Source organism: Narcine bancroftii, chromosome 2 (assembly GCF_036971445.1).
Source record: "Narcine bancroftii isolate sNarBan1 chromosome 2, sNarBan1.hap1, whole genome shotgun sequence".
NCBI classification, from domain to species: domain Eukaryota; kingdom Metazoa; phylum Chordata; class Chondrichthyes; order Torpediniformes; family Narcinidae; genus Narcine; species Narcine bancroftii.
The window spans coordinates 158,711,474-158,736,499 of NC_091470.1; the positions used below are offsets into that span (position 1 = coordinate 158,711,474).

The 25,026-nt window shown below is 40.8% G+C and overlaps 1 protein-coding gene and 1 long non-coding RNA gene across 4 annotated transcripts in view; one reads left to right on the forward strand and one right to left on the reverse strand.

Annotated features, from left to right (window-relative positions):
* fblim1 (filamin binding LIM protein 1) overlaps positions 1 to 25,026 on the forward strand; it is a 33,684-nt gene that overhangs the window by 2,383 nt on the left and 6,275 nt on the right. For 2 of the 3 annotated variants that reach the window (XM_069918887.1, XM_069918888.1), the window contains 6 exons: positions 7,710 to 7,957; positions 12,439 to 12,632; positions 12,868 to 12,988; positions 14,656 to 14,825; positions 16,312 to 16,490; positions 21,770 to 21,890. In XM_069918887.1, coding sequence (XP_069774988.1) covers positions 7,710 to 7,957; positions 12,439 to 12,632; positions 12,868 to 12,988; positions 14,656 to 14,825; positions 16,312 to 16,490; positions 21,770 to 21,890 — 1,033 coding nt within the window. Of the gene's footprint in view, positions 1 to 2,255; positions 2,734 to 7,709; positions 7,958 to 12,438; positions 12,633 to 12,867; positions 12,989 to 14,655; positions 14,826 to 16,311; positions 16,491 to 21,769; positions 21,891 to 25,026 lie in introns of those variants that run through there. The other variant, XM_069918889.1, reaches the window with a different exon arrangement.
* Positions 29 to 25,018, reverse strand: LOC138754525 (uncharacterized). Its single transcript, XR_011351810.1, has 3 exons — positions 24,606 to 25,018; positions 1,906 to 1,982; positions 29 to 399 (listed from the first exon to the last, which is right to left on the reverse strand). It is a non-coding gene; the product is annotated as an uncharacterized lncRNA (long non-coding RNA).

Genomic DNA, 25,026 nt, shown 5'->3' on the forward strand with positions numbered 1-25,026 from the left:
CACAGAGCCAAAAATATCTTTAGCAGAATTTTTATTTTATGTTATTTTGTTTTTCCAGGCATGAAATTCCCCCAAAGTTGTAACAGTAGTTTAACACACAAAATTTGACTGCAGTGAAATTTTCAACCTTACTTGCCTCTCAGTTCTCATCACTCACAAGAATTCATTGCTATTTCCTTGAAATTAAGCTATTACAAAGGCAAATGTTCAAATTACATTTTTTGTACTCGCTGAGTCCTCAAAAACAATGTAATACGTGCCTTGACAGGTCGGGTCATGCCCCAGGATCATTTTAGGCTGCTGCTGAACTCTGCGACATGCCATGGTTTGCTGCTCGCTGCTTCATTAGTGAGGTCTCCAGAGTGAAGTGGAGAAGATTTTGTTTACTCTTTCTTCAACCTACAAGAATAAGCATTGGCATTTATCTGGATCGCTCGCTTCATAACCATATAACCATATACAGCACACAACAGGCCAGTTTGGCCCTACTAGTCCATGCCAGAACAAATCCCCACCCTCCTAGTCCTACTGACCAGCACCTGGTCCATATCCCTCCAATCCTCTCCCCTCCGTGTAATTATCCAGTCTTTCCTTAAATGTAAATAACGTCGCTGCTTCAACCACCTCCGCCGGAAGCTTATTCCACATCCCAACCACCCTTTGCATGAAGAAATTTCCCCTCATGTTCCCCTTATAAGCAGGAATACTGTAGCTCTGGGTGATTCTGTGGGCCTTTGCACAAAGAACATCTCCTTCACGAGGCTACCAAGTCCCTTTGACCCCTTGGGTTCATTTTCCCACTCCTCACTGTAGCCCTACATTTGATCCTGCTCTGTAGTTGGAAATGTTTGCTTTATGTTGAAATTTGGCTCCAAAGATTGTGTCAATAATTCACGATAGGAGATCATACAACAAGACCTTACGACACGTGAAAAGGAAACACTGCACTGAAACTAACAATGCCAATTTCAAGATTCCATTTATTTCATGTACCAAAAGTCTTCCCCTTGTTTGAACATGAAGAAGTACTATTCTACAGTGCCATTATCAAGAGAAGACGAGCAAAAGAGTAGCCATGGATCCCACCATTTTCTCCAATGTCATTGCCTCCTGCACTTCTAGAACTTCCATAGCCGCAGAGCCTCCTGACCTGTCCAGCAGTGAACCCGAGCTACCCCTCATTCTAAATCTCCGGAGTGTTAGGAAGGTATCGGCATCTGAGGCCCTTCAGGAGCCCTGCTTACCGATTTAGTGTGTGTTAGGCAGGGATAGCCAACAAAGATGCTTTCAAACCTTGAGTTTCTCGCTCTTTGTTTTGACCTTCTCAGCATTATCATGTCTCACCAAAAACATGAAGCAATTTCAGATTTAGATTTATTATCTGAGTACATACATAACATCACCTACAACCTGAGATTATTTTTCCTTGGGTGCAGCAGAATTACCATTAGTGCAAAAAAAACTACACCATGTACACATTTAAGCAATTTAAGAAATGTAAACAAACTGACTATGCAATAGAGAATTTTTAAAAATCAATAAAATCCAAAAGTAAGAGTCCTTAATTGAGTTTGTTGTTGTGGAGGGGGAGCAGCTGTTCCTGAACCTGGTGGTGCGAATCTTGTGGAACCTGTACCTCTTTCCTGATAGTAGCAGTGAGAACAGTGTGTGCTGCGTGGTGTGGATCCTTGATGATTGCTGCTGCTCTGTGATGGCATCATTCCCTATAGATGTTCTCAATGGTGGGGAGGGTTTTGCCTGTGATATCCTGGGCTGTGTCCACTACCTTTTAGGGGGCTTTAAACTCATGGGTATTGGTGTCCCCATATCAGACCATGATGCAGCTGGTCAGCATACTTTCCACCACACATCTATAGAAATTTGCTAGGGTTTCCAATGCCTTACCAAATCTCTACAAACTTCTGAGGAAGTAGATGCACTGGCGTGCCTTCTTCAGATGCCATTAGTTTCTCATCCTAAGTCTGCAATTGAATTGGAAAGAAGGTTAATCAGAAAGGAAATTATGAATGATCTTCTCCTTTCTCAGTATTTCTACCTCAGTTTATTATTTACATTCACAGTGTTTTAACTTTCAGAATCTCTTTCAAGGTACGGGTCTTAAAAATAAGGGCTTGCAGCACTCAAAGGGTTAAATTAATCACCCTTCATTCCCCGTAAGCAGTCAACTGAAAGGAAAGGGAAATCTGGGGAAGTTGCAGGTCATAGGGGTGAAATGTTCCTCCATTTTTCTACCTTTTTAAGTAGAACGAATCATACAGACTCTTCCTAAACACAAAGAGCTCTTAGCTAATGAACACCTGGATATTTCAGCTGGATAAATTGAATGCAAAACCAACAAGCTATTTCTTGTGTGAAGCACATCATCTGTCAAGCAACTTCCAGAGTAATTGGTCTTATCTTAGAACCGCATTATAATGCAATTTTGTTTGCAGAATTTTGCCTGGATGGATAACGGCATCTGTACAGAGTGGATAGATTAAGGGAGCAGCTTCCTGTTTGCTGTACTAATGCCTGAGGAATTCATTTTCCTTTTATGGTAAAGCAAAGCAGAGGTAGGCGGACGGACTATCCCTGAGTGAGGGAATGAGATGATTGGAACCAGTTCAGGCTCAGTGTGGTTCCGTTTGCAGACTCTGAAGGAGGTGTGGTAGTGGAACAAACCTTACAGGGCTGTGGATGGGTTTAACCTCGTGTAGTAGATGCTACAGCTTGGTAAGTGCCTTAGGGAACTGTGAGTAGAATGGGGTTCTAGGTATCAACCAGTAGCCTGTAAAGTACATTATTTGTACTGAATTGCTTTTAGGCATACTTGGATATTGTTTATGATCATGAGCTGTAAAGCGTCTTGTCTACTTTTGTTCCTGCAATGTTCTTCTGTTTCGACTGGCCAGATGCTTCACAGCTCCTGGCCACCCTCTGGTACCTCACTGTTTTCCTATTATGCAACCTAAATAGTGGATGTTACTCTCGTTTTTGTGAATAATTCTTTTTAACAATATTCACACATAAAAAGAAAACTTAAATGAATTGCTCTGATCAATTCCTGCACATAATTAAAAGGAAAGAGAATTCTTAAGAGGTTGGGTAATGCATTGTTTGTCCAATATTCTTCCATACAAAGTACTAACAAATAAAAATAATTCTTAGCTAATAAGTTCCTGAATATTTTATCTCGGTGTGAAAAATAGCCTGTCAGTTTTTTGCATTAGACAATTTACAGACTGGATCAGACCTCAGATTCTGGAAAAGAGAGGGGGGTGGCATGTGCTTTTCCATTAATACTGGGTGGCGCATGGATATTGGGGTTATGTCAACCTCCTACTCTAATGCCTTAGAGCAAATCTTGATTAAATACAAACCTTTCTATCTACCCCAAGAGTTCTCATCAGTGATTCTCACCGGAATTTGTATTCCCTCCTGATTCTGATTACAAGACACCTTTGGAGCTGCATAATGCAGTCAGTAAACAAGAGACAGCCCAGCCTGATGCACTACAAATCTAAGTTGGTGACTTCAACCAGCCCTGTGTCAAGAAAACTCTGCCCACTATCACCAGCATGTAACCTGCTTTACTAGAGGTCCCGGCACACTCAGTCACAGTGACACCAAGATGAGGAAGGGCTACTGTTCTTTCCTGACACCACATTTTAGTAAGTCAGATCACCTGGCTGTGCTCCTACTGCCTTCATACAGATAGTTCTTAAAAAGAGAGGGTCCAGAAATCAGAACAGCTAGAAGATAGTCGCAGGAGACCAAAGAACGGTTACAGGACTTCCTCAAATCGACAGATTGGGCGGTGTTCAAGGATTCACCTGAGGATCCTAACGATTACACCAGGGCTGTCACAGACAAGCTGTAGACAAGTTTGTCGCCCCTAACGATTACACCAGGGCTGTCACAGACAAGCTGTAGACAAGTGTGTCCCAACTAAATTGTCAGGGTATTCCCTAACGAGAAGTCTTATGAAATCTGGAACCTACTGAGAGCCAGGTCACAGATATTTATGTCTGGAAATCCAGATCAATGCAGAAGGAGCAGGTATGACCTATGAAAAGCCATCTCCAGGAGAAGTGGAGATTCCAGATGAAAATTGAAACAACGAAGGACACCGACAGCTGTGGCATAATCTACTACAAAATCAAATCTGATGCAGTCAGAGACGGCAAAGCTTCACTCCCAGAGGAACTCAATTTGACACCCGATTTGACCACAGTAACAGGGAGAGCCCCACCCCTCCACACTCCCACATCCTCTGATGATTTTATCCTGTCCATTTCTGAGGATGACTTCAGGAGAGTGAATTTGAGGAAAGCATCCGGTCCAGACAGAGTACCTAAAAATCTGTGCAGACCAACTTACCAATATTCACAAATATCTTCAACATCTCACTCTGACAGGGCACCTATCTGTTTGAAAAAGGTGTCAACATTACCATTGCCCAAGGAGAGCGTAGTAAGCTGCCTTAATGACTGTTGACCAGTAGCACTTGCATCAACAGTGATGAAGTGTTTTGAAAGGCCGGTTGTGAATCACATCAGCTCCTGTCTGAGCAGCAATATGGATCCATTCCAGTTTGCCTATCGTAGCAAAAGATCTATGGCAGATCCTATCTCACTGGCTCTACACAAAGCCCCAGACAGCAAAGATGCATTAATCAGGATGCCCTTTATCAACTACAGTTCAGCATTTAAACCATTATCCCCTCAAAACTGATTAGCAAACTCCAAGATCTGGGACTCAATACCCCACTGTGTAATTGGATCCTGCATTTCCTCACCTCCAGACCACAATCAGTGAGGATTGGTAAGAACATCTCCACAATCTCCATCAGTACTGAAGCACCACAGGGCTCTGCTCTACTCACTTGTGATAGTACAGATTCTATCACCAATGTGTACATGTACAGATTGTAGTGTAGGATGACTGTGATTGACTGAGAGTGTAGCCATGCCTACTGGCAGGTCTTAAAAGGTTGCTCCTAGCCAGACAAGGTCATTCTGGACTGGTCGACCTACATGTGATATGCTCCAGTCTTCTAGTTAATAAAAGCCTTGGTTTGGATCAACAAGTCTTTGATTCTTTCGATGCACTCTACAATTTTATTAACTAGAAAGTTTTGAAGGGGTGGAGCATATGCTACGGCTGGAACACCTCGACATTGACCCACTGTCGGCTACAGCCCCGAATGACTTTAAGCACTGGGTGAGGTGCTTCGAAACATACTTACAACTCTCTGACCCTGCCGTGATAGAGGACAACCATCAACTACTAATATTGCTGACTATGGTGACCCCGAGATTCTACCAGAGCATCCAGGACGTGACCATTTACGCCGCAAACATGAAGGTGCTGAAAGGGCTCTACGAGCGACCGATGAACAGGGTCTATGCTCGGTACAAACTAGCGACAAGGAGGCAACAGCCCAGTGAGTCCTGTAGAGCTTATATTCAAGTACTAAGGGCAATGGACAGGGACTGTGCCTGCACAGACAGAACTGCTGTGGAGACCACAGACAATCTCATTCAGGATGCCTATGTGGCCGGGGTCCGATCGAATGAGGTGAGGCAGCACCTGCTAGAGCACGGGGGAGAAAACCTAGAGGACGTGATCCGGATCACAGAGACAAAGGAGGATGTGGTCTTAAGTATGGACGTGTACTCTCCGGGCTGGACCCCACGCTCTGATGTGAGTAGGATGCCCTCCCTCTACCATACTACCCCCGGCACACTGACGGCCTGTTGGCTGTTGCTACACTGCCCGATGCAACCCCAAAGGGTTATTTCTGCGGGATGGACCACAGCAGGTCCCAGTGCCCGGCGAGAAAAGCCAGGTGCCAGAAATGCCTTAAAAACTGCCACTTTGCTGTAGTCTGTCGCTCCAAAATGGCCACCTTTGACGGCCACACAGTGCCTCGTGTGAAGCCCAACCACCACCGTCCCATTCAAACACTTCTTCCTCAGAGCTCTCATCCAATGAGAGCGAGTGCTCCACAGCACTCCTAGCCAAACCAGGTCATTCTGGACTGGTCGACCTACAAGTGATATGCTCCAGTCTTCTAGTTAATAAAAGCTTTGGTTTGGATCAACAAGTCTTTGATTCTTTCGACGGACCCTACAATATTAACAAACATAAATAATTCTCAGCTAATAAGGTCCTGAATATTTTATCTTGATATGTCTAATGCAAAACTGACAGGCTATTTCTTGTCTGAAACAACCCACCTTCCAAGAAACAAATAAAGAAATTGGTTTTTATCTTAAAATCATCATATTGCAAGCAGAAGGTTTCATACTGGTTGAGAGCAGGAATCTTGGCTGATTTATTTCCTCTACCAGCTTTTGGGATACCAGCCAAATTATCAACGGTACAATCATCAATACCTAAGATTACCCAACACACAGTACACATAGATTTGAGCTTTGAGCTATTTGCTTAACACATCTCATTTTGGGTGGGGCATTCCAATGAGTGATTTTAGTTGTAACGTTAACAGTTTCAGGAAGATCCAGACAGCACATAACGATAGGTTTGTACTGACCCTGAACCCCATTTATTGAAAGAATTGAGACCCAAAATAATGGTGATCTTTCTCTGGTCCTTTATGGAGGTTCCAGTTGCCACTATGCATTGTGGCAAGTTACATTAGAGATAAGGGCAGTTTAGGCTATTGATGTTCCAAGTATTTATTTAATTAATTTCACCTGCCAAGCAATGTTCTATCCTTAACAGATATCTAAATGTTCCCATAGAGGTTTGGTTCAGTCCAATTTGTTTTTAGTCCTTACTAAACCTGGAACTTTCACTAGTCCATTTGACAGCAATACCTGACATCAGTAGTTAAGTAAATGCTCTTCCAAATGGACCTCATCTTCATCCATTAACATTCTTGCATTAATTTGCTTCATAAAAAAACATAAAAAATATAATTTGAGCTAGAGTCATAATCTGTATGGACAAAATAATTATGTTCACAAGCTTTCCCCGGTTAGCATTTGCAGCAAAATTATGAATATCAATGGGCCAAAGTGAGGTCATTGTTGACAACTTTCCTGCTTGAAGACTGCTCTAAGGTCCAGTAGAGAGTCATTTCTTGCATTTTCTCCAGGTTATTACCATCATTTGCTAAAAAGACATGTTTTGTTGCTGGTGTCAGTCTGCACTCAATATATTTTGCCAGATGTATCCTGGCCTCAATTCCTCCCTGCACAGTTCTGTCGAACACTCACTTCCTCAAACCTTCAAGTATTTATTTGTCTCTACCGTAAATTTTTCTGATAATCTGACATTTGGAGAATTCTGGAAATTCACTCCCTTCTGAGAAAATAAATTCAGAAAATCTGAATGAGAAAGAGGAACATGTGTAAACTGCATTTTATTGATCAGAATAGGATATCCCTCTTCTCAGGAACTGGTGACTGACTGGGCACCACAGAAACAAACATGCATTCACCAATCTGAAATATGATGAATGTACCTGTATTATTATGGTATTTTGTTTTAAATATTTGTTCGCTTTTCCATTTTCTTGCTGACTTGTATTTTACCAGCACCAGGCCATCCTCATCCAGGCACGGCTAATATTTATTTGTATGGTCTTTGCAATAGTTAAAATACTGTGGAGAGTTCGGTACACCCTAGCCCAAAGATGCTAATTATCTGGTATGATTTTGCATTGATTGTGTCTCTAGATATTACAGACGAAGGATGTCTCAGATAAAGAAGGTTTCTTCAGTTTTTATTCAGCTTTCTACTCCTGGGACTATCAGCACCCCAAAGACGCATAGTTCTCTTGAAGCTGCAAGGGTGGATGACCATGGACATCAAAAACTTGTGCCATCAGCACCCAAGTCAAGGAGCCCCTCCAATAAGTTTGAAAATGCAGGTGTGAAAGGAGTAACAGGGATCATGCAATCAGCCTCACTTTCTGCTAATGAAGGTAAAGGGAGCACTATGTATACGGTATATAGTGCCCTCCATAATGTTTGGGAGAGACACTTTTTTCATTTTTTGCCCATGTGCTCCACAGTTTTAACTTTGTAATTTGTAATTAAAGTGCACATTCCAGATTATTTATATACATTTTGCTTTGACCATGTAGAAATTGCATCACTTTTCATATATAGTCCCCTCATTTAAGGGCACCATAATGTTTGGGACATTTGGCTTCACAGGTGTTTTTAATTGGCTTCATTGGCACAGGTATAAAAGAGCCAGGCTTACTTCAAAGCTTTTGACTCTCTTTGGAGTCTGTAGTTGCCATTTTTCAGCACGAGAACCAAAGTTGTGCCAATGAAAGTCAAAGAAGCCATTATTATGAGGCTGAAAAACAAGAATAAAACAATAAGAGATATAATCCAAACTTTAGGATTATCAATATTAACAGTTTGGCACATCATTAAGAAGAAAGAGAGTTCTGGTGAGCTCAATAATAACAAAGGCACTGGTATTCCAAGGAAGACCTAATAACAAAAGAATTTTCATCATCATTAAGAAAAAACCCCAAACGTATGTCCAACAGATCAGAAATGCTTTTCAGGAGGCTGGTGTAGCTGTGTCAATGACAATAGTCTCCAGAAGACTTCACGAAAAGAAATACAGAGGCTACACTGCAAGATGTAAGCCACTAGTTAGCTATACCTGCTTCAATGAACCAATTAAACATACCTGACTACACACAAACACATGTGAAAGCCAAATGTCCCAAATATTATGGTGCCCTGAAATTATAGGACTATGTATAAAAAGTGCTGCAATTTCTACATGGTCATATCAAAATCGATACAAATAACCTTGAATAAAATCTGGAATGTGCACTTTAATTAAATGTGAATTGTTTGATTACAAATTTAAAACTGTGGAGCACAGAGGCAAATAACTGAAAAAAAGTGTCTTTGTCCCAACATTATGGAGGGCACTGTATATTTCAATTCCTTTCAGTTTCTCAATTGTGCATCTTCATGTTAACAAAATTCTGTGGGCATTGTTTGGAGTGGTGATGCCATAACTCATCTGATTTAGTTTAGAGGCATTGTGATAAATGTGTAGATGGAAATAAGGAGAGAACAGATAAGATGATTGTAAGCCTGTCTCAATGGCATAATGGAAAAAATGCATTACAGGTGTGTTACTCATTCATATGGCGAGGATGGACCATGTTAAATTCTTAACTAATCTTAGCTAAGGAGAGGATGTGAACCTCCAAACAAGTCACTTTGTGCCAGATACAGGAAAAAAACCAACCAGGCTTTATGATCTTTCAATTATCCAGTGATCGTTGCTATAAAATGTCTGTCTGTAATGCATCAGGTGGCAGCGAGGTCCTTGGGTCGTAGGTTTTATATCGGAGTGGCCTTCTCCTATGCAGGTTTCTTACCCGGGCTGGAGGGGTCTGCCTCCCCTCTTAGGTCGGTCCATACTGTCCGGACCGGGGCCGAGGCCGCCGCTGCTCTCCCTGTGCCCTGACTGGGGCCGCCGCCTCCAACTCTCTGCCCAGACCGGGGCCTCCGCCTGCCTCACTCGACCGAGGCTGAGGCCGCCGTCTCCCCCTTGCTCCTGCCCGGATTGGGGCCGCTGCCGCCTACCCTCTGTCCGGACCGGGGCCGGGGCCGGGGCCGCCGCTGCTCTCCCTGTGCCCGGACTGGGGCCGCCGCCTCCCACTCTCTGCCCGGATTGGGGCCTCCGCCTGCCTCACTCGACCGAGGCCGGGGCCGCCGCCTCCCCCTTGCTCCTGCCCGGATTGGGGCCGCCTACCCTCTGCCCGGACCGGGGCCGGGGCTGCCGCTGCTCTCCCTGTGCCCGGACTGGGGCCGCCGCCTTCCACTCTCTGCCCGGATCGGGGCCTCCACCTGCCTCACTCGACCGAGGCCGGGGCCGCCGCCTCCAAGTCCAAGTCCAAAGTCCAAAGCCCCCAAGTCCAAAGCCCGCTGCGCAGGTCAGACGGCAAAGTCCTCCTCAGCGACAAGATCTCCATCCTCAACCGATGGTCAGAACACTTCCAATCTCTTTTCAGTGCCAACCGCTCAGTCCAAGATTCCGCCCTGCTCCAGCTCCCTCAACAGCCCCTAAGGCTAGAGCTGGATGAGGTCCTCACCCAGGATGAGACATATAAGGCAATCGAACAACTGAAAAGTGGCAAAGCAGCAGGTATGGATGGAATCCCCCCAGAGGTCTGGAAGGCTGGCGGCAAAACTCTGCATGTCAAACTGCATGAGTTTTTCAAGCTTTGTTGGGACCAAGGAAAACTGCCTCAGGACCTTCGTGATGCCACCATCATCACCCTGTACAAAAACAAAGGCGAGAAATCAGACTGCTCAAACTACAGGGGAATCACGCTGCTCTCCACTGCAGGCAAAATCTTCGCTAGGATTCTCCTAAATAGAATAATACCTAGTGTCACCGAGAATATTCTCCCAGAATCACAGTGCGGCTTTCGCGCAAACAGAGGAACTACTGACATGGTCTTTGCCCTCAGACAGCTCCAAGAAAAGTGCAGAGAACAAAACAAAGGACTCTACATCACCTTTGTTGACCTCACCAAAGCCTTCGACACCGTGAGCAGGAAAGGGCTTTGGCAAATACTAGAGCGCCTCGGATGCCCCCCAAAGTTCCTCAACATGATTATCCAACTGCACGAAAACCAACAAGGTCAGGTCAGATACAGCAATGAGATCTCTGAACCCTTCTCCATTAACAATGGCGTGAAGCAAGGCTGTGTTCTCGCACCAACCCTCTTTTCAATCTTCTTCAGCATGATGCTGAACCAAGCCATGAAAGACCTCAACAATGAAGACGCTGTTTACATCTGGTACCGCACGGATGGCAGTCTCTTCAATCTGAGGCGCCTGCAAGCTCACACCAAGACACAAGAGAAACTTGCCCGTGAACTACTCTTTGCAGATGATGCCGCTTTAGTTGCCCATTCAGAGCCAGCTCTTCAGCGCTTGACGTCCTGTTTTGCGGAAACTGCCAAAATGTTTGGCCTGGAAGTCAGCCTGAAGAAAACTGAGGTCCTCCATCAGCCAGCTCCCCACCATGACTACCAGCCCCCCCCCCACATCTCCATCGGGCACACAAAACTCAAAACGGTCAACCAGTTTACCTATCTCGGCTGCACCATTTCATCAGATGCAAGGATCGACAACGAGATAGATAACAGACTCGCCAAAACAAATAGCGCCTTTGGAAGACTACACAAAAGAGTCTGGAAAAACAACCAACTGAAAAACCTCACAAAGATAAGCGTATACAGAGCCGTTGTCATACCCACACTCCTGTTCGGCTCTGAATCATGGGTCCTCTACCGGCATCACCTACGGCTCCTAGAACGCTTCCACCAGCGTTGTCTCCGCTCCATCCTCAACATTCATTGGAGCGCTTTCATCCCTAACATCGAAGTACTTGAGATGGCAGAGGTCGACAGCATCGAGTCCACGCTGCTGAAGATCCAGCTGCGCTGGGTGGGTCACATCTCCAGAATGGAGGACCATCGCCTTCCCAAGATCGTGTTATATGGCGAGCTCTCCACTGGCCACCGTGACAGAGGTGCACCAAAGAAAAGGTACAAGGACTGCCTAAAGAAATCTCTTGGTGCCTGCCACATTGTCCACTGCCAGTGGGCTGACATCGCCTCAAACCGTGCATCTTGGCGCCTCACAGTTTGGCGGGCAGCAACCTCCTTTGAAGAAGACCGCAGAGCCCACCTCACTGACAAAAGGCAAAGGAGGAAAAACCCAACACCCAACCCCAACCAACCAATTTTCCCCTGCAACCGCTGCAACCGTGTCTGCCTGTCCCGCATCGGACTTGTCAGCCACAAACGAGCCTGCAGCTGACGTGGACATTACCCCTCCATAAATCTTCGTCCGTGAACCCAAGCCAAAGAAGAAGAATGCATCAGGTAAAACCAGGAAAGGCTTGGCTATCATGGGTCAAATACTTCTTGCCAGGGTGAACAAAAAGAATATGCTTTAAGAAAATCTCAGAGGATAAGCCAACACATGCACACATCTCATAATGAAATTGCATTTGCTGAGTGAGATTAAATAATAAACATTAAATTAGTTAAGTTATTGACTTTTTCCAATGTTAATTGCTTTTTGTTTCAATAGTTGAGTGCACAAACTCTACCCAATAAGGTTACTAGCTGGGTTCTTTCACTTTGATCTATTTATTACTGCAACCAACCAATTTTCCCTTGCAACCGCTGCAATCGTGTCTGCCTGTCCCGCATCGGACTTGTCAGCCACAAACGAGCCTGCAGCTGACGTGGACTTTTTACCCCCTCCATAAATCTTCGTCCGCGAAGCCAAGCCAAAGAAAGAAAAAGAAGATTTATTAGAGAAATGTCCCATCATCTGGAATAGCTGTGTCCTAGTATCGGTACTTTCACCTGCCCATATTTCTGCCTTTTTTTTGCAGATTATCTTCCACTTCCCCCTCCCCCTCCTCCTCCTGCTCAAGAAAACACAAGAGATGCTTTCCATCCAAGTGAGATGCCACTTCCTCCTCCACCACCATCTTTGTATTCCTGTGAGGGGATACTTCCATCTTTGAATGATTTCAACAAAACTAATGTGCAGAAGTCATATGGTGGAGCTGGCCCCAAACAGCAGGTAGGCAAACCAAGATTTATTTTTCCTCCACATCCCTTTTGTCTTATAATTGTTGAATCTCTGTGAGATAGGAACCTTTGCAAGTTTACAAACTATTGATGTGTCAGACATTGAGAATAATTGCGCTGATCCACAATCTTGATTTCCATCTTAAGGTGGAAAAAAACTAGAAAAAGAGAATGAAATTAAAACTCTGATGTACATTTTAAAAAATATATCATTATGCTTTAACTAGGACTTCATTCCACCTTCTGATTCTGAGAAACATGACATTCCATCTGTGGGAATGAAACTGGAAAATTCATTGCCTCAAACAGTGAACGATAACCTGAATGGATTATCAGGTTCCAGAGCAGGTAGGTGGGTGTTACTTAATATAGTATGGATCAGATTCACAAATTTCTTGGTTTTCTGGAACAGAACTGTGGGTATAACACATTGTATGAAAACTAAAATCATTTACATCCTCTCTCTGTTGCACCATTTATCATTTGGTGTTATGCATTTCATTCCCATAACCAGAAACATTTCCAGCCAGTAATTAACATCAATTATAATTAAATTTCATTCATTTGATAAAAATTATATTGAATTTCCTGTGAAGCATGGAGAACACCACTGTATTTATTTGTAAGTTTCACAATGAATGGAGGATTAGACATTGCATTGTCCAACAAGTTGCCTAAAATATCAGCAACTAACTGCATGTAGATGAAAGCGAATCTGGAAGTGGTTAAGAGGTTATAGCCGGTCTCAGCTATATGATCTCAAAATTCATATTTACATGGTTTACTGCATCAATTGATGGTTAGCAGAGTGCACAAGTTATTTTTTGATCATTGTGTACTATTTTTACCTGGAGGAGTATTCATTGTGGAAATGCACGTAATTATGTGACAATAAGGTGTTTCGTATAAAAATGCAGTGCTTAATGGTAGAACTGCTGTATTATTACAATTCCTGTAGTAACTCTATGGACAAAGTTCATTTAGTAGTTGGTCTTTAAATCCAATCTTGACCCCTCAAGACAAAATAATTAACAAGCCCTTTACTGATATACTTGACCAAACTGGAAAAATAAAGTAAATCCAAAATATAAATTTGACTTTAACACAATACACATTCGGTCATAAATTCAAGAATCCCACAGTAGCATGGCACTGACTGGGCAACGGAAGAAGCACATTGTTGGGACAGAGTAGAAAGAGCTTTACATTGCTATTAAATTGGTGCTTTAACAGATCTTGGTGTTGCTGGATTATGGACATCAACACCTGAAATTGAAGAGTAACATTCTTAATTAACAATCAAAAAATTATCTAAGCACTTCCATTGCAATTGATGTTTCAGTTTGTGGAAAGTGTTAACTTTTTTTGCATAAATAATTTATAAATAATTACAATAAAGAATTCATTGAAATTATCAAAGAACATTTCAATTTTATAGGGTACAGCTTTTATTTTCAATTAAAATTAGAAGCTTCATTTTGAGTTAAATGTTTCATTATTGTAAACTGATTGCTCTTTGGCGAGTGAAAATACTGTACTTTGTAGAAATTTTTTAAAAATTACTAAACTGGGAAACAATAACTATTTTGAAAGAGATACATTTTAAGAAGTTCTTTAAACTATACATATGTGTTGGAAGGTATTGGGAGGCATTTCTGAATGTGTAAACAAAATCATGTATAGTACTGAATAAAATTTGGCAGCTAGTTTCCCACGTACTGATTGCTTTATAACAACTGGATTACCTGAGACTTTGCCAGTGAGTCACAAAGTCTTCATGAGGATGGAATCTGCTAGATGCTGATAACACTAGCTTACTCAGAAGCCTACTTCCTGAGAATTGTGCATAGATTGGTACCTGCAGGAGTCAGAAAATTTTGACCTGGCTTTGAAATACTAGCCTTAGTTTTAGAAAAACTGATATATAGGCCTGTGTCCTAATTCTGGCATGGCTCTCATATGTTAATCATGTTACACTGGGGGGCACTAAATTTTTGGCTTTTTCCCTCTCTTAGATACCTGTTCATTTTGCAACCAACTGATTCCTTCAACCATCCCTGCTCTTGAAGCCATGAACAAAATATTCCATGAGAATTGCTTTAAGTGTAGAAAATGCAACTGTAGACTGGTGGGAAAAAAGTATTACATTCTAGATGGCGACCCTCATTGTGATTCCTGCTACCAGGTACAGCATTTGCTTCTTTTTATAAAATTCTTGTTTTTCCTATTTAATTTCCTGTGGGTACTGATTTTCGTTGAGATACGGTTACATTGCTTAGGTCAGAGTATTAATGCTTTGACCATGACAACATCACTGCTAAGGTAATCCACTATGCATCCTTGATAATTTCCAATTATTGGTCAATGTTTTTTTTAATTTGGCTTATTTATATGGATGCTGACATCACTTACAAGGTCATTATTTACTGTCTATCCCTAATTGCAATGGAGAAGGTGGTGGTACCATGATGATCTTTCTGGTACTGCTGAGGAGGAAGTCCCAGGATTTTGATGAAGACAGTGTTTTGAGATTTAGAGGATGTCAATGAAGAGAGATGTCAAAGCCACGAAGCTGTGTGAAATCCATCTTCTACCAGTTCTCATTCTTATTGGTTGTAGAGATTGTGGTTTGGGGTAGTCTAGCCAAGTAATTATGGTGCATGTTGTAAATTATACAAATTGTACCGAGTTGATGTTTAGAGTGGTGATTGGGGTGTCAATCAAGTGATGGTGTTGAGCCTCTTTGGTATCGCTGGGGCTCCAGTCTTCCATCATACACTTAATTTGTGTCTTGTCAATGGTGGAAAAATTAGAGGCATCAGGAGGTGCATCATTCACTGCAGGGTACCTGGCCTCCAACCTGATCTTACAGTCACGGAGTCTGCAGATGCTTCAGTCATAAATCTGGTCAATGGTGATCCCAAGAAAGTTGATGATGGGAGACTTGGCAATAGTAAAGCCACTGAACATCAAAGCAAGGTGATTGTTTTTGTGACATGCAAGTTACTTATCAGCCCATGCCTAATGGTTGCCTGTGTATTGCTGCATACACTGATGGGATTCTGTTGCTAGTGGGCTATACATAATGGCCTTGGACATTTTCCCAAGGACCAGCTGCAGTGATATTCTGGAGCTGGACAAGTAACCTCCAGAAATCACAACTTTCTTTGTGCTTGATTAATGATCAGCATCTGCTTTTATTTCTCCCTCCTTTAATCTTCAGGTTATTTGAGAAATCTTTCATCATTAAATTAGCTCTTTTTTTTTTGCTTTGCTTCCTCACCTCTACTTGGAATCGTAGAGAAATAAAGGACTGAAACTGGCCCTTCAGTCCACCAAGTCCATGCCAACGACCAAACACTAATATTTACAGATTGCTGGTTTTTAAACCAGTTCCTGATCAGTGTCCTTGATCAGTGGTTGTGTGTTTTCATGAATTTCAAACAAAGGAGCTTTTAATATGCAAATCACGTTGCAGAAAAATGATATGATTTAATTATAATGTATCTTTTTGACTTTTAATATATATATATCTTTATGCACTCTGTATTTTTTGATGTGGAACTTCAATGTTAATAAAAATAGTGAAAAAGAAAAAGAAAATCAATAGCTCCTACTTCTGCCAACTGCAGAGATGTTAACAACAACTTCTATTCTCCATTAAATTGCAGAATACCTTGGAGAAATGTGGAAAATGCAATAAAACTATAATGAACCAAATTATTAGAGCTGTGGGCAAGGCTTTTCACCCTGAGTGCTTCACGTGCATCGTCTGTCACCGGCTTATAGGAACCGAGCGTTTTGGAGTGAACCAAGCTAATGAGATTCACTGCATTGAAGACTTCCAGAGGTATAATCCCTGTAGTCCTTTGCAAAGCTGCACTGAAAAGATCATGTTTCAATATGAAAAGTTTGATTCTATGCTGATTCATAGTTCTAAATTAGACTCAGACTGGACATGCTTGACCCAGGGCACCACAAAATCATTTCACACAGAATTTCTCAACCCGGGGTACATGGGTCTTCTTGTATCTATCTGTAGATGGCCTGCAGAGATATGACAAAGAAAAATGTAACTGCTATTATAAACAAGTAATATGTAAAAGGTTGTAAATTTGACAACGAAAAAAAGAAAATTCCAAAAGTTTTCCCACCAAAACAAAACAAAAACCTTGTCAGTGATCTGCTAAGGGGTTCAAATTTGCCTGTCCCAACTCCCCCTCCACTGGTGAACTGTGGGTTTGCTGCAGGTGTTTCAAGGTAAGGGAAGGAATACCAATGAGGGTTTGTAGGTGAAGAAAGTTTGTGAACTACTGCTTGAATACACTAATTTATAAGGTGACTCAATATGTGCTATTGGTACTGATCTCAGTGTCTACACCAAGCAACTAGGACAGCATTTTGGATGGCAGAGTTAGCTACTATATTTTTGGATTAGTATGGAAAAAAATTAAATGATTTCTGCTAGAAAAATAATGGAAATTAATGAGTACTAGGTCTACTCTGCTCTGAAGCAGTTTTTAACTCATATAAGTTAATTCATACAAAAACACTTTATTGTAAGCCCATTATTGTAACCAACTATTCATTAAAATGGATTCAACTTTCTATTACTGCTATTGCCAGTCTCTACCAGGTGTGGATCACTTACTGTGTGAAAATAACTTACTTGCATTACTTTGAGAAGTATGAAGAAATATCCTTTATTTGCCATTTCTGACCAAAAAAAAAATTCATTATTGAAGAGCTAAGGATAATAAATATGCAAAACTTGGCTCATTTCAACATTATGATGTCTGTTGTAATATCCATGTTTAATTTCTCATCCTTGTCATTCAAGGTTACTTAAAATACTGATAGTTTTCATCAGAACTTTGGTGCAAACTGCAAGTCCATTTTCTATCAGCCTGTGGCACTGTTGTACGTTAAAACTGCTTTGCAGACCAATCAGAAATTAGGATCACAAAAGGCAATTTATTAATAAAAAGCTATTAACGCAACATTTTATGATCAGAATGTCTGATTTATCGGACCATTCTTATGCATGCCTTTCAATACATGTGTACAATCCACAAAGTAACAGGAAACATTTAGTGACAAATTGTGCAAGTGTACCTGACATTTTTGATGAGTTAACTAAGAAAACTGATGATTTCAGTACGGTGGACATGGTTTACACAGACTTTAGTTAGGCTGTAGTATGATAGAAGGTCAAAGCAAAGGGATGTGAAACATATATGGATACAAAATTGACTTGGTGATAGGAGTCAGGAAAGTACTTGGATGAATTTCTGACAGGAAGTCCACAACAAGTGATGTACCACACAGATTGGTTCCATGATCTTTGTTATATGTAGAGAAAGCTATTTAAATATAAAAGTGTGTGTGTGTGTAAATGTATCAAAGATAGTGAGAAAGGTTACTTAAGGACACAGTAGGACATATCAGTTGGAAAATTGGGCAGAGCTGTGATAGCTAGTAAGTTAATCCAGACAAATTCTGGTAGGTCACATGATGACACCACAGTTGTTGGCAGAATCGCAAATGGCAATGAGGAAGTGTACAGGAGGGAGATAGATCAGCTCGTTGAATGGCATAATGACAACAACGTTGCGCTCAACAATAGCAAATCCAAGAAGATGATTGTGGACTTCAGGAGGAAGTCAGAGGAACATGATCCAGTCCACATCGAGGGCTCAGTAGTGAAGAGGGTCAAGAACTTCACATTTCTAGGTGTCAACATTTCTGAGGATCTGTCCTGGAGCCTCCATGTTGATGCAATCACAAAGAACGCTCGCCAGCGGCTATATTTTGTGAGGTATCTGAAGAGATATGGTATGTCACCAAGGACCATCCTAAACTTCTACAAGTGTACTGTGGAGAGCATTCTGGTTGGTTGCATCACTGCCTGGTATGGAGGCACCAACTCTCAGAACAAGAATAATCTCCAGAGGATTATTAACTCGGCCAGAGAACATCACAGGCATCGATAATATCTAAAGGAGAAGCCTCTGTCCTCCATCACCCAGGCCATGCCCTCTTTACTGTCCTACCATTGGGGAAAAAGGTACAGGAGCCTAAAGATGAGCACTCAACAGCACAAGGGCAGCTTCTTCCCCACTGCCATCAGATTCCTGAATAATCAATGAACCAAATACATTGCCTTACTTTTTCTGCACTATTATTTTTTTATAGTAATGTTATAAGATGGTTATAATATGAATGTTTGCACTATGTCGATCGTGGCTATCAGTCATAGTCGAGGACGATGGCCTTCGTTCCGTTGATCCATAGAGTGAAGACGCTTGTACAGGGGAGGAGTCATGTGATGGAGTAGTGGCTGGTCAGGAAAACCAGCCCTCTCTAGAAAAATAGGAAAAAAGTTTGGAAAAGACAAAGCACAACAAAAATAAAATAGAAGAAATAGAAGATAAAGTTACAGAGAAGAGAAAGAAGATGGAACCCAAGAAGGAGAAAGTAAAAACAAATAAAAAAAAGTAAAGTTGCCGGAGAAGAAAGAAGAAGGCCTTACCCGCACGAAGGAATAGGATGCTGTGGTGGCGAGGAGTGCCCGATCCCCGAGGTTAGTGCCTGCCCTGCAGAGTTGCGATCTCCTGATCGGTGGACTTCAAAACAAAAGTGCGCAACTGCGCAATCAAAGGAAAAAGGACACCGGCGGGAGAGGGGCTCAGCAGAGGAGCGGGCAGCCACAGCGCGAACAGCTGAGAGACGCCCGACACCAGGGCTCTCAGCTGGAGGACAAGGAAGACAGCAGAAGAGGGAGCGACGAAACAGACATGGAAGATAGACGGAGGGAAGACAGACAAGAAGACCAATGTCAGGAAGCACAACAGACAAGTAGACCAGGAGGGGAGGACCAGCAACAAGAGACCTGACAAAGAGATACAAGCAGCTCATCAGGAAAAACAGAAGAGACACAAAGAAGAGAAGAAGACACAAACACAGATACAGACACAGAGGAAGAAGACCAAGATCTTCACAGAGAAATAGAAGGTAAAACTGATGGACAAAGAGAAATAGAAGGTAAAACTGATGGACAAAGAGAAATAAAATGTAAAACTGATGGACAAAGAAATAAAAGGTAAAACTGATGAACAGAATATAGATAAAGTCTTTTTTTGAAGAACAAATGAGATCACTAAAAGAATGGTTATAATTAGAGTTTAATGCAATTAAATGAAAGTAACAGAAGATAAAATACAAAGGTTAGAACTGGTAATGACAGAAATAGGGAAAAGAGTAGAGAATGTGGAAGAGCAGGAAACGGCTGTAGAAATGAAAGTAAATGACTTAAGAGAAAAATTGGAAGAAAGTGACAAAAAAATTAAAGAGACACAAGAGTTGTTATCTCAGAAAAATTATATGTTGGAAAATTATAGCAGGCAAAACAACATAAAAACAGTGGGCCTGAAGGAGGGTAAAGAAGGCACAGACATGAAGGAATTTATAAAAGGATGGATCCTGAAGGTTCTGGGAACAACAGAAATGCAGGAAGAAATGGAAATAGAAAGGGCACACAGAGCATTAGCTCTGAAACCACAGACACATCAAAAACATCAGATATTAAATAAAATTACAAAAAATAACATACCAAAAAATCCAGAGATCTTTCTTTTTAAGTAACATAAGAAGTAAAGAATTAGGCCTCAAATTGGATAAAGCGCAAAAAAAAAATTCATTATGATAACCCTAGCAGTAGCAAAAAAATGTATAATGTCAACTTGGAAAATGGAAGAGAGCCTGAGAATACAGCAATGGTACATGGAAATGAATAGATGTATTCCATTGGAAAAAATAATATATAATTTAAAAATTAAAGTCACATTGTTTGAACAAATTTGGGAACCATACATGGAACATAACAGAGAGAGCTTGTCTAGGACCTCTATCGCCTAAAATGAAAATGATAAGAAGACAAATCGACTAGATTCAGTGTTTAACAAATAGATGATGCATTTTTCTTGTTTATTTTCCTTTGTATGAAGATATTGTTTTATGGTTTTATGGTATTGTATATGTTGAATATTTATGGGTTTTGGAGGGGGGGGGTGGGAAGAGGGGAGGGAGGGAAAGGGGGAAAAAAGGGAGAAAATGCCACTGTAAATTTAATGAGAAACGTTTGTACATATTTTGGTTGATATGGTTCACAGTGTGAAAAATAAAAAATTATAAAAAAAGACACTTGTACGTGTATTTGTTTAACATGTACTTAATGTGGCACTCCAAGAAACACAGGATACCTCACAAATCAATCAATTAATTCCAATGGCATGGAAACCACGATGATTGGAGATGATGGATTTGTTGCAGCCTTCATCCCCCTTCACAGCCGTTGAGTTCGAAGTAACTTTGTCTGCCTGAGGTCTTGACGCTCCACAAAACACCGAATTTTATGACATGTTCATGACAATAAAATTCTGATTCTGAGTAAGTGGCAGGGATCTAAAGTGCAATGATGGGCATAAAGATCTTGAGATTGAAGTCCAAAGCTCCAAGTGGTGACATGGGTGGATAGGAAAGCGAAAAATTCATTTTGTACACTTACCTTTGTAAGCCAAGGCATTGAGTATAAGAGTTGGGATATCCTGTTGTAAAAAATAGTGGTTAGACTGCACCAGTGTATGGTCTGGTTGCCATATTACAGGAAGGAGATGGAAGCAGGAGAGATTCTGCAGGATATTGCCTAGAATGGAGGGATATTGTTATAAGGATGCGATCAGATATGCTGGATTTATCCTTGATGTAAATTAATAGGTTGCAGTGTGACATTATTAGAGATCTCTAAAAGGTATGTTTTTCAGAGTGTGGTGGTTATCTGGAACGAGCTGCGAGGATGTAGCTTTGTATAGATAAAGCTGGTGACACACAGGAGACTGCAGATGCTGGAATTTGAAACTAAGTACAATCTGCTGAAGTGGGTTAACCAGCATCAGTGGGACAGAAAAAATGGTCAATGTTTCAAGCCGAAACCCTTTTTTGAGATCTTCCTATGTATTCCTAGAATCTAAATCAACAGTTTTTAGAGAGAATGGAAGAAAATTAAAGGAATTTTAATTTTGTTAACCAATTTTTGTAAATGAAGTTCACACGTGGTTGAATGTGTTTCAGGAAATATGCCCCACAGTGCTGTGCCTGCAAAATGCCAATCACACCGGAAAATGGAAAGGAGGAATGCATTAACATTGAACTATTTGGGCTTCGCTTTCACGTGAACTGTTACAGATGCGAGGTGAGACCACAAACTGTATATGGAGAAATAGATTCTGGGTCAGAGCACCCAATTTGATTAACTTTTTTCACTCAAAATGTTGGCTGTTTGTCTTGGTAAATAATTAGAATTTCTATTTCTGTCAAAATCGTCTATGAATGAAAAATTCCTCTATCTTTAGCTTTTCACTTTAAATCTATGACCACCCCACCCCTCCCCCCACCCCAGTCCAAGGACAGCTAATGTAAGTATCTTTTCCTATTTCTATCTAAACCTCTCATGAGCCTGTACATCTCCTTCCTTTATATTCTCAACTTTTATTGCTCCAGTCCACATAAGGTAGAATTCACATATGTCATAAAATAAGATAACCAGAATTGGACTTAATATTCCAAATGTGACCTGATCTGGCAATTATAGGGTTCCAGCATTATTCACACCTTCGACTCCATGTCTATGATTATGAGCCAAGATCTTGTGCTCTTAAAGATTTATATGTAAATATCCCTAGATCCTTCTGTATATTCTTCAGAACTGTCCCGGATTCTCCTCAAATCTTCTGCCTAATTGCATTGTCTTCTTGCAATGCTATCAGTGCCATCTACTATCACTTTATCAGAGAGCTAATAAATTATAAAAATTATATTATGTTTTTTTTTAAAGATTTCTACAATTCTTTTGTCAGATTTACAGTGGACAGTCTCAAGATCTTGTATAGTAAATCAGTTGATAGCTAACTGTAGATAATATTGGAAGTGGTGACCTTTAATAGAGAAACTATTTGGCTTTTTCAGTTAGACCTTACCACTCATGACACTACTTGAAAAAGGACAGAAAAGTTCTTTTGGAGTCCTAGCCAAAATTTCTTGCTCAACTAAGCCACAGATCACTAAACGCACATTGTTTAAGGAGTGATGCTGGATATATTTTCCCTCCAAAACAACAGCCACAGACAGTATTCCAGAACAAGACATTCATTACACATGAAATATATAATGCAACACAATTGAAAACTTGTAACTCGCAAACAGCATTTGTATATTGCTATAACTTTACTGTGCAATGTTGTTTGAAAGTACAAAGAAACCCTGCAAAATGAAGTTAGGATTCCACAATGAGATGCCATTTCATCCAAATATCTGGAGGTCCAAGTGAAAAATAATCAAAACTCTCAAAATAAAACCCTCAGGTTCCAAATTCAGTTTGTTCCGATTTAGATGATGTGGTTCCCTCAACTAGCATTACTGAAATATATTCTGGTTATTGCTGCTTAGCTCCTTTTCTTGGGTGTGTGCAAATTGGCTTCTATATCCCACATTGCAATTATGTCCATAGTTTCAAAATGCTTAATTGAGCAAGTGCTTTGAGATGTACCAATAAAATAATATCAGTTTTCTTCTTGCAATCTGTTTATTTGCATTTGACTTTCAAAGTAAGCTCAGCTGTTGCAAATATTATGAAATTAAATTATTAAACAATGACTGTACAACCACAGTGATATTAGTATTTTGGTGAATTTTATATTTAGAAGCCTTGAGTGGCAGCAAAGGAGATTTTAAAAAATAGGGAGACCTCACAACTGGGTTAGTCTCTCACCAAAAATGATCTTATTTATACTGGAATGGATAGCCTGATCCTTGAGAATACCATTGCCTCTCATTCTTGGAGCCAGAGATATTAGATCGGCACATGGACAGATAACTCTCATCTATTTTTAAATTTTTTAATTTAAAATTTTTAATTGAAACATAGAAAAATCTACAGCACAATACAAGCCCTTCAGCCTACAAAGTTGTGCTGAACATGTTCCTACTTTAGAAATTACTAGGCTTTCCCATAGCCCTTATTTTTCTATGCTCCAAGTACCTATCCAAGTCTCTTAAGAGACCCTAACACATCCACCTCCACTAGCATTGCCGGCAGCCCATTCCACACACTCACCATTCTCTGCGTATTAAAAAAAACTTACCCCTGATATCTCCTCTGTACCTACTCTCCAGCACCTTAAACCCATGACCCATGTCCTCATGTGGCAACCATTTCAGCACTGGGAAAAAGCCTCCGACTATCCACACGATCAATGGCTCTCTTCATCTTATACTCCTCTATCGGATCACCTCTTATCCTCCATCACTCCAGGAGAAAAAGCCAAGTTCACTCAACATGTTTTCATAAGGCAAGTTCCCTAAAACAGGCAACATCTCCTCGGTACCCTTTCTATGGCTTCCACTTTCTTCTAATAGTGAAACAAACAATGAATTAAGCAGATAAAAATTTAGTTCAAAATGTTTAAAGCAACATTGAGTAAAGTGATCCTACATGAGCTGGTTCTTCTATTCAGAATTCACCTTTTGATTGAAGGGAATTTTATGGATGGTATCTTCATATAGATATTAGAACAAAATTTGTAGAATGTTGGTTGATTTGTGATGAATAACAAAGCACTCTGAATATTAGAAATCTGAAGTTTGAAGTAGGAAGAAGGGAAGAAGCATTTGAACTATATAACAGATTAGGCAACATATCTAGAGAAAAATTTTGTATGTTTCAAGTCTGTGATCATAGAATTAGGAAAAGATTAACAGGTTTTATCTGAAAGCCTGCACAATCCTGGCTAGGAAAAATATCAACACACTTTCATTGTCAATGAGATTAAACACTGCTAACTCTCTACACAGCAGCAAAATGGGAATATTCTCATCATAATTGATTACAGTGGTCAAGAAGGCAACTTACCATCTTTCCAAAGGCAATTAATGTCCATATTCTATTGTGAATACAAGAAAAAAATCTTCAAAATCTGTCCACCATCTTCAATCCATAATCAGTCAGAATCCTGTTCACTTGGAAGGTGTACAGTTCCTGTTTCAGTATGGCTTCACAGAAAAGGTTCTTTGGGATGTCTGTGTACTCCGGAGATATTAACTCTAAATGTTTAGTATTCTGGCTCCTTCTCCATTTTGTTAGTCTGTGGGATTGCTAGGCGGTTTTCAAGGAACTTTAAGAATTGTCCTTGAAATGTTTTCTGTATTCCCTAGGAAATTTGCTGTAATGATTATATTAGAATACTAATTTTAGAAGTCTGCTGTCAGACAGGCAGATGGTGCAGCCCACCCAACTGAGCTGGTTCAATGTATTTGGAAGATAGTGCAAGGCT